This window comes from Cucurbita moschata, unplaced genomic scaffold (assembly GCF_002738365.1).
Source record: "Cucurbita moschata cultivar Rifu unplaced genomic scaffold, Cmos_1.0 Cmo_Scf00037, whole genome shotgun sequence".
NCBI classification, from domain to species: domain Eukaryota; kingdom Viridiplantae; phylum Streptophyta; class Magnoliopsida; order Cucurbitales; family Cucurbitaceae; genus Cucurbita; species Cucurbita moschata.
In genome coordinates, this window is record NW_019268553.1 from 465,944 (window position 1) to 476,308 (window position 10,365).

Consider the following 10,365-nt stretch of genomic DNA (forward strand, 5'->3'; position numbering starts at 1 on the left):
TTTTTTTTTTTTTTTTTTTTTTTTTTTTGTATAAAATCAATTTTAACAAATATATGGTATAATTCTTAATAAAAAAAATTAGATTGATTTAAAAATTATTTTTGAATATCGTTATAAGTCTAATAGTCATGCATCATGCTTATTCTCGCTCATTCAGTTTACAAACTCGATAAAGTAGCTTAACTCCTTCCATTCACCTCGATCAAGCTATTTCGGTCCTTCTACTTTCACTTTATTTGGATAACTTTGATCTCTATAGAAATTCCAAATCATTGAAGAGGAATAGGATGCCGATTGACGGTATCTTTAGATCTCAAAAACACAATTGTACGACCTATAGAACAGATGTTGCAGGCTCGACTAATAGTATCTCTTTGGGCAAAAGTACTTGCCCGATATCGACCATAATAACTTGATACTTGTCTATGAAAGTATGACATAACCAACACTGCAGAAAATACAACTAATGATAATAATCAAACCAAAGGAGGTTAAAATACACAGTATTTGAACTAGAAATTTCATGAAAGTAGAGAAAAAGTAGTTTACAATAGGCAGAAGGAAGAGACCAAGAATATAAAACACTTCTAAAGAAGAATTCAGCTAGCTCACCTATGACCACTAGCTCGAGCAAACTTATTATCTTAAGTATCACTCGTTCCAAATAAAAAAGTCGATTCTCATAAGAGCACGAGTGAAAAAGTAGCACGAAAACTGAATACTAGATTCAATAAAAGCTCAGCTCTCCTGAACTAACGGAGGCATTCAAATGTGCTTATTCTATCGTCAAAACATTTATTGACATAGCATAAGAAGATAAGCTTATGCTAGCACGAGTTTGTAGAAAGATATTTAAAATCAGGGAAGCAAATTACAAACACACCCAATACTGCCTTAAACTAGTTCTTGGAGAGATGATAATCAAAACAACCTAGTTTACCATCGCCCCTTGCCTACAAAAATAGCAGACCGTTCAACCGTTCAACAAATGTAAGTTAGTGCCCAATAATCAGTCTGAGATTCTAATCTCGACTCCCAAAACGTCCTTCACCATTTCGTACGACACAAATGCGATGGCGATCGACGGGACAACCTGAACAAGGCAGCAGGCAACAGAATCAGAAAATAGCCTTGTTTTAGGGAATACTGTTAAAGTCATCATTAATCAACTTGTAATAATTGAAATCGTCAAATTTGAGCCAGGAACGGTCTAAAACAAACAAAATACAACCCCAAAATTTCAAAAGAATGGGCCATGAGGGGATGCAATTTGTCAATGCTTCTAATCTAAATGGGATATGAACAGGCAGCATTTATAATAAACATCAACAACAATCTTAAAAATTCTGATAGAACAAAATCGAAGTTATCCATCGAACACAGATGCCTCAGCTTCCTACATTTTCTCAATGCCTCAGAGAGTGTAAGGTCAAACAACAATCATGTGGAACACCAGAGATGAAGCTGTCCCAGCACCCGGGGTTTTTTTTTTTTTCCCCAAAAAAATGAAATAAAAATTGACAGCAAAAACTACTTTCAAAGAAATCAACACACGACCATGGTACTAGTAATTGAAGTAGCTTCAAAATAGAGGTTAGGGTATCACACAGTATTTATACAGAGTTTTAAAAACCATTTTCCATACAATGCACTGAGACCTCATCGATCCCCGAAACTTTACATACGGAATCGCTCATTCTCCCACCAAATTCAGAATTAGATATCAATCAGTCAACTTCATCATATTAATATAAACAAGCAGAGACAGAGTAAGAGCATGCCTAACCTTCACTGAGTTGGGAACCAAACCCTTGTACAATGCCCTAAAGCCTTCATAACGAACTGTTTTTCTAAAAGCATCGATCATGCCAGTGTATTCAAGGGCTGCCTTACTTCTTCCATCACCAGTAACTACAGATGCAGCATTATTCCAGCCCACCATCTGCATTCTTCTACGAATGACATCAAGAGGATAGGCAATAGTTTGACCTACAGTTCCAGCAGCAGCTCCACATGCTAAGCGTGTTGTCACACTGAGCTCTGAATCTTCAACAAGTCCAAACGGTCTCCTTTTAATTAACCAATCTTTAAGTGATTCATACACGGCAAAGTTAAGTCCCACGTATGGAATCTGCAAAATGAAATGTGCTACTTAAACTTCATGCACGAAGTATAAAAACCATGTATCTTCTAGTATCTATAAACTGTAATCCAAACAAGTTTCATAACATTAGGTGAATAATTGGATAAATAAAACTTGAAGTAATTGCTCATTAGTAAAAGCATTTGGAATGAAGGTTTACAATACAGAAGCACAGACATGATGATGGATTATTTTCTGAAGTCAAGGACATGGAAATGGTAGTCTATTAAAAAATATATATATACCTTTTTACATTTCAATTATTCTCACGCTGAAAATTTATTATACTTATGATTATAATAAACACATAACACTTCAAGAGACAAAAGAAACCAGTACCCTACTTATAATATACTTGTTGCATTTGCAATATCACTTATTTTTTCCCCTTTACTTTTTAGTGCAATTTGCTTCACTCAATTGAACCTACTAAGCATTGCCAGCATCAAAGTAAGGAAGAACCTCATGATCGCACCTTAAAAATACTTATAATGGCAGCACATATGCAAAAGATAAATAAAATGAACTTACAACTCCGATGACAGAAGGAAGCCAGCCCTTGTACAAGGCCCTTGGACCTTCTTCCCGAAGCACCGTTGAAAGAGCATGGAATATTCCTCTGTACTGGTAAGGAGACTTATCTGTCTGAAAACAAATTCAGGGCAAATGAAGGAAATTTCAGTTTAATGAAAAGAATATCAAGATGACACAAAATATAAAGTTGTGAAGCCATAGCTAGGATTATAAATAATCGGCATTGAATAAGAACTTGAAAAGGGCAAGGAATTGAGAATGAGTACCTGCACGGTTAATCTGCCTCGCACCATGTCCATAGGGTAAGTTGCTGACATGGCAATAATTCCAGCACAAGCTCCAGCGCCAAGACGTAGAAGAGGAGTGAGTTGAGCATCTTCTGCAAAAATAAAACAAAAAGGCTTAGATTGAGATTTGTGCAGGATGAGGAGGGGAGGGAGCAGCAACTCTTGTGATCTTTCATAATTATAATATAACAAAAGTGATAAAGGGAGGCCAAAATGAACTTACGGTTACCAGTCTGTTCCCTGTAAGCGTACAGTATTCCCCTGTCAATAGAAAAGAACAAAAATCAGCAATTTAGCAAATACTAAAGAGAGAATTAAGGGATTTAAGGGGTGTATTCAAAACGTATCAAATGTTCCCTAATTGGCACACTAGTAAGATTACCAATAAGTATGAACTGTTTTTCAAATCAATATCATATTTTTGTCAACTTCCCCCCTTCAGCAATTAGATTTTTCTAGTAACTCTATTCCTAAATGACGCACTGTGTTGAAAGATCCTTAGTACTCTATTGGATCAATCTCTCCTGAAAACTAACTTCAACAGCCAACAATCCTATTTGTCAGAATGAAACCTAGTACTGATATCCGGTGATCAATTACTACACTTCCTGTGTTCCTAATAACAAAAGGTAATTTCTACCACGTATTTCCAAGATAAGACAACAGCCAACTTTTCTCACCACATGAGGTCGTGTCAGTGCAATCAACAAATCAGTAAATTTAACAATGTCAATCATAAAAATTCAGCATCCTCCAACATGTTGATCAAATTTAACTTAAAACACTAAAGCCAATCATTTCTGAAGGCAAAATTGAAGTTGATCACATTACAGAACATTGACTTAAAGCTTACCGAGAAGCTTGTTCATAGCTGAAGAATTTTACTGCTGAATTTGGTACTATACGAGCACAATTAGTACCATTGCCTTTGAATAGTCCTCGAAAGCCCTCAGTTCTCCAAATGTATTTCAAGCCTTGTATCGTTCCATTATATTTTATGCTATGAGGATTCTGGACCTGTTTTGTAGAAGCAGCTAAATAAGACGTTGAAGCTATGCATATCCTACTTTGTGGCCATGCTCATAAACCTCGTGAGTAGTGCGTACGCTAACAAAATGATCAATTGATCAGTTGCAGAAAATTAATGAATAGAGCAGACGAACCTGTAATAATATCTTCAATCGCTCCAAAGGGGCAACAGCAGTTCGAGAGCTGAAAAAGATACAAAAACGTTTCAGAATATGGGTTCACGGAAAAGTAAACTCAGATGAGAAATATTAAAAACTGGTAACTTCGAAGACTACAAAGAAGCGACAAAGTCAAATTATAGAAAAACCTATACGATGCACGCATTGAACATTTAACAACCTTCTTTCTCAGGTCAAAAGTAATGGCATGCCATTAAGTTCAATGATCGGTCTGATTTACGAATTCAAAGCTTGGACGGTGCAAATTTATTTTTTAAAATTTTTTTCTCCCACATTTTCTACTCTAAAACGAACAACCAAATCAACAAGCACAAAAAATGCTCGACCGACAAGCTATAACTTAATCATACGTCCTATAATTTTAAGAGGCAGCCAAAAGGACGTAAAAAAACCTGTAATCATTCAAAGCCAAATTTATATCGATATAAGTCGTAGTTTACAGGGGGGAAATGGAACTCACACTCCGCCGGCGACTCCACCAGCAACAAGAGATTTGAAGATGCTAAGCATGGCATAACTGGGTGCTTTGACGCCTTCTCTCGCAAGCTTCGCCTCCTCTGCCAGGTTTACGATGGTAGAAACAGCCGATTCGCTTCGTTTGACGTCCTCCGAAGCCATAAAATAAATCAGCGATGCTGAAAACGAAGGCAAGGCTCACCGAAACACTAAGTCGCCGCAACTGGAAGCCTGATCTCAGCCTCCGGACAAAGATCCCGGTGAATATCAGAGAGGAAGGTTTTTGCGTCTCTCTCTTTCGCCAGTGTCAGTCGGGGAGAGGGAAGGGTGGCGTTGCGGCTGATGCTGTTGCGAAGTCATGAACTTTTTTGAGACCTCGAAACAACGACCGTTAATTAACGCCGTTTATTTGCTGTTGATTAACGGCGTCTATGGTCGTTCGGTTTGTTTTGGATTAAGATGAATTTTCAGCCACTAGATTTACTCCTGTAAATAGCGAAATCGGTGTGCTCGTCATAACGAAGATGACACGTGGCATTTTGAGGGATATTCCGGTGTGGGAAGGAACATCATATCGTCAACATATCACCCAATAGATTCCACCGTCAGTGTAAGAAAATCAGATTCTATATTTTGATTTTCCAATTTAAAACCCGTATAATAGAAGAAATTAGTGGACGTTTTTACGCTTAATTAACCATTTTTTTTATTTAAATTTAAATACCATTTTATTTAAAAACTTTTATTCAATGGATAAATTAATACACTTTTACCTTTTTTATTTTTATTTTATATAATTTAAAACATTTATTTTGTCGCAAATTTTAATTTTGTACATTATTAAAATTTTATATTATCTTATATTAATTTAAAAAATAATAATAATAATAATTCTAGATGAGTAAGATGATAAGATGATAATTAATATTTTATTCATTAATTTACGTGGGAACTTACACTCAATTGTCATTTATAAAATTTACAGACAAAACAAAACAAGTTACCAATTTAAATGACGGATAATATTTTGACTTTTTATGGTAACCTTATTAAATTGGTAACTTAATGAACAAACTTTTTTTCATTTAGGTAGTTCTGTCCTTGGATAATTGGTGGTTATATTTTTCTTACTTTTTTAGTTTTATTAATCGACCTATAGTTTTGTATTTGGATTGAAATTTCAAATTGAAGTGTAATGAAGTACGAACCTAACCTTATATGGTATTATGTTCAATAATCTCGGATGCTTAAAACTAATGTTGATGTGATTCTTAATTACTAAAAAAGGAAGACGTAGAGAGTTGGATTACTTCTACATAATTGAGTGATATGTGAGTTTTTTTTATTGAACGTTTTTTTTATCTTCTCTTCTTCTCACAAATATGGCGATCTTCGTTTAGAAATTTTATGAGTTTTATATTATATTAAAAAAATTTATTAATCTCTATAAAATATGTTTAAAAAATTAAATGGAATACAATACTATAAAGAAAACTTAAATGTTTTGAATATAATTGACTTGTTTATTAAATTTGGATCATAAAACTGGCTAAAGGCGTTGTTCCTTTAGTCGCTATCTCCCCTGGTTGATGCCTTCCATTTTCCAAATAAAGTAGGTGGGAGCAGCCGTTCAGGGCGCCAAGGGTCGACAGTGCACAACAAATCATAATTTATTATTATTTTTAATTCGCATGGCCCCCTTCAAAATAATAATAAACCTAATTAATGTATAAAATTTTGAGTTTAATTTATATTTGGTTTTACGTTCTCTTCAATTTTGATTTTGTTCTCGTGCTTTAATATTTTATATTTGTACTCCTGCCTTGCTATAACGATTTTATTTATTTTTTACTTTAATTTTCAATTAATTAAAATAAAATAATTGTGATGAGATTTTAAATTTTAGGTTTAATGGCGATGATAAATCAATTAATTATTTTAATTATTTTTAAACAATCAAAATGATATCTAAGGATTAAAAATAAATAAAAGTCAAGTTATATATATATATTTTAATTTATAAGTTCGTTCCGACAATATATCTCTAATGTATTTAATATATATATTTTTTAAGTTAAATAATCACATGAATGGTAATGTATAAAATTATAGATATAATTTAAAGTCTTTTCACGAACCTCTCTTCTGAGAATACAAATGCCACAAGCCAACAAATAATTTGCTACCCTATCTCTGATTTCGAAGTGTATATATATATATATATCGATAAAATGTATCTATTCAAATTCAACTTTAAAAAAGATCGTTAAATTTTATTATAAAAAATAAAAAATTCATAATCAAATTGAGATTATTGTATACATGATGACCAACTCATCAATGATAATATTAAAACATTAAAGATATTTAATTTTATGAAAAAAAAATCATTAAACTCAGCTATTTACATATAACAAACTTGAAATTCACAGGAGGACTGGACAAAAGGTAATTTAATGTCCAAAATTACCAATTCAACTCTGGAACTCCCCGTTGACCAGTCAATGTCTGAAGGAGTCCTAAGCATGTAAAGAAATGAACGAAACAGAGCAGATGGCATCCTTGTTCTTTCCTCAGATGGCATCCTTCCAATTCCACGCTCTTCTTCTATCTCTCCTTTGTTTCTCACTCATCGCCGTCTCCACCGCCACCGGCCTCCGTGGTCTGGAGGTCGGAGTTGATTTGGACCTAAACAGCCTTCTCGACGCCTGCAACTCTGGCAACTACCAGACCATCAACATAGGTTTCCTCGTTTCACTTGGCAACGCCCAAACTCCCGAGATCAATTTAACCGCCTACTGCAATCCAACCACCGGCGACGGCTGCACTAAATTCAGCCAACAAATCAAGTCTTGTCAAGCCTTGGGCATCAAAATTATGCTCTCCATCGGCGGCGGAGCCGGTAAATACGATCTGAACAATTTCACCGAGGCCACGAACTTCTCCACCTACCTCTGGGACAATTTCCTCGGCGGCCAATCAAATTCCCGTCCATTGAACGACGCTGTATTCGACGGCGTCGACATTACCAACGATAGAAGCTCCTGGGACAATTGGAGCAAACTCGGTGAAGAACTGAGGAAATTATACGAAAAACAGGGGAGGAAATTTTACTTGTCCGCCGCTCCGCAATGTTCGTCTCTGGATTCGAGTGCTCATTCGATTCCACAACCAGGGATTTTCGACTATATTTCAGTCCAATTCTACGGGGATAATCTGGTTTGCCAGTACCTCAATGACCGGCTGGATGGGTTCTGGAAAAGTTGGAACATGTGGAAGACATTTCGTGCAGGCAAGGTGTTTGTGAAAATGCTAGCGGCTCCAAAGGCGGAAGGGTTGGGATATATACGCCCCGATGTGTTCAGAACTGAAGTCTTGCCGGAGCTTCAACAGAGTTCGAAATTTGGCGGCGTGATTTTGTCATCTGAAGATCTTAAAGAAGGGTACAGTTCAGAGATTAACCCAAAAGTGTGTGGATCAGTTGGGGCGGAGTCGCAATCGGCGAATGAAATGGCGGTGTTTCCCATGGGCAATAGCTATGGTGGTCAACGAGGGTTTAGAAGTTGCAGAGGATCTTGCGTGATTATCTAGAAACTAGAAAACGTTGGGTTCACTTATTTTTCTCCAACTTTATATATATTAAACAATATTCTTTTTAAAAAACCTTAATGTACAATTAACATTGTAATAAATTAAATAATATTTTATAAATAAAAATAAATTAAATAAATAATATTTCCCAACCTCGTTTGGTTAACGAAGAATCCAAGGAGAGGAAATCAATAAATTATCACTATTGAAGCTTCCTCCCTATCCCTCTTTTGGCATCGAGCTGTCAGTACAATTCATTTTAAGTAGAGGTTGATAGTATATTCTCAGGTGATCTTGTTAGCCACTTCGTCCACTTTAAGTAGATTTTGGTAGTGTAGTCCCAGTCGATCCGATTAGCCCCCAAATTTACAATATAAGGTGAACTACCTCCTTTCGAGTGGGTCCCTGTGTTCCTTGTTTATTCTCAATAATAAAAATGATATACTCTAAAGTTAATTTGTAATTTTTACAAGTTTAAAAATAAATATAAATCAAGAAATTCATTAATTTAGCCTTAAATGTCAAACCCGCGCGATTTTAGGCATTTTCATTTTCACTTTCAGTACTTTCCCTCCAGGCCTGGCTCTCTTTTCGCCCGATTCTCTCTCGATTTCTTTGATCGTTCGTTCCTTTCGTTTCCGCTGAAGACCGAACGACCGATGATCGATTGTTCAAGATATGGTTCCCTTCCTCTGATGGCCAAAAGAACAACAAAAGCGGATATGATTGATTCTTGTGAGTCATAGATCACTTCCCTTTCTTTTCCCTTATTCATTCTCTCCGCCGCGGCTTCATGAATGCGGCAATCTGTGTTTTTCAATGACGGACGGTGCTTTTTGGCCACTGCGAATCGCTGGAATCACACTGCGTTCTTCTAGTCATCGACAATGCTAATTTTCTTTTTTCAATGGCGGATGGTGTTTTTGTTATTTTCTTGCTAATTATCTCTCTTGACATCGACAATGCTGTTTTGTTCTTAGATTTCAACGATCTATGTTAGCTGTACTATCAAGCGTGTTTGATGCCCTCGAGATTGCTAGGAAGCGGGACATGCTCATCGTTTGGGTCCGTTTCTTTCTCTTTTCTTCTTTAACATTTTTTTTCCTTGGAATTAAAATCGCTGTGAAAATACCTAAGAGGTTTCAGCAATATCAAGAACGAAAGTAGCTTCTGGTTATAGATATATGAAGTTTTTCGAATTGCAAGAGATTATTCCCGTTCCTCTCAAATGCTTGTCAAATTACTCTGATGTGAAAATGGAACTCGAGAGCCCTGTTTGGTAGTTGAGAAAATATTTGATGTAATGAAATGTGAAGTGATAAGATATGAAAGTTAAAAATAGAAATAACCTAAAATTTCAACAATCTTACACAGGAAATCGAACTAAATGAGGCGGGAATTAGAAAATATTGTTATTTGTGATCTCTTTTATGTTTTTACCTGATTGTTGTGCACCTTGGCGCTGCTTAGTACCAAGTCCGTGCGCAATTTGAATTTGATATTGATGTTATTTCTTAGCCCATTAGCTTATCACTTATGTGCAATTCTTAGTCATTAGAAACGTTTGTTGCAAGATACTATGTTATTGTTTGTTTTGCTATACATAAACATATAGAATGCAACTCCATTTCTAAAGCTGTTGAAAATAAAATGTGCACAATTTGATATTGATAGAAGATCCACGATCCCTGACATGTTTAAACAACTCAAATTCTTTGCCTAATCCGATTCATTTCGAGACCTGTTATCTCTGGTTTCAATTTTCAGTTCCCATTTCTTGTGAAAATGAGTGAAATTCTTCGCATCCAACGAGGCCAATGTGGGGAACCAGATCGGTGCCAAGTTCTGGTGAGTTGTTTGTGCTGACTATGTTATCGACCCCATCGATTAATGCATACTACAATGAGGTCAGTTGCGGGAGACAGAATCCATAAATTTATTGAATGAACTCTTTCAATACCTGAGTTCTACTGATTGCAATTCACTCGGCCTGTTTAATCCTTGGAAGAGTTTAAGTTTCCCTCTCACATTTTCAGTATTTCCCTCCGCTTTCTTTTACCGTTCCTTTTCTCTCTGAATGCCCAAAATGACGAATAATCCATTCCCGTTCTTCGAACAGATAGTTTTATTACTTCCACTCCCCCCT

The 10,365-nt window shown here is 35.7% G+C and overlaps 3 protein-coding genes across 3 annotated transcripts in view; 2 read left to right on the forward strand and 1 right to left on the reverse strand.

Annotated features, from left to right (window-relative positions):
• Positions 1–697: 697 nt before the first annotated feature.
• LOC111432121 (mitochondrial adenine nucleotide transporter ADNT1) lies at positions 698–4,978 on the reverse strand. The gene is made up of 8 exons (XM_023068930.1): positions 4,633–4,978; positions 4,128–4,176; positions 3,818–3,981; positions 3,188–3,225; positions 2,944–3,056; positions 2,675–2,788; positions 1,787–2,131; positions 698–1,093 (listed from the first exon to the last, which is right to left on the reverse strand). Exons 1-8 carry the CDS (start codon positions 4,788–4,790, stop codon positions 1,010–1,012), a joined length of 1,065 nt encoding a protein of 354 aa, XP_022924698.1. The 5' UTR covers positions 4,791–4,978; the 3' UTR covers positions 698–1,009.
• Positions 4,979–7,022: 2,044 nt separating this feature from the next.
• On the forward strand, positions 7,023–8,230 carry LOC111432066 (hevamine-A-like). Its single transcript, XM_023068865.1, has one exon. The coding sequence runs from the start codon at positions 7,164–7,166 to the stop codon at positions 8,217–8,219; it is 1,056 nt and encodes a 351-aa protein (XP_022924633.1). The 5' UTR covers positions 7,023–7,163; the 3' UTR covers positions 8,220–8,230.
• A 545-nt stretch (positions 8,231–8,775) lies between these two features.
• Positions 8,776–10,365, forward strand: part of LOC111432221 (basic endochitinase-like) — a 5,692-nt gene continuing 4,102 nt past the window's right edge. Inside the window, exons 1-2 of the mRNA XM_023069101.1 lie at positions 8,776–8,954; positions 9,200–10,067. The gene's annotated coding sequence lies outside the window, so the exon portion shown is untranslated. The remainder of the gene's footprint in view (positions 8,955–9,199; positions 10,068–10,365) is intronic.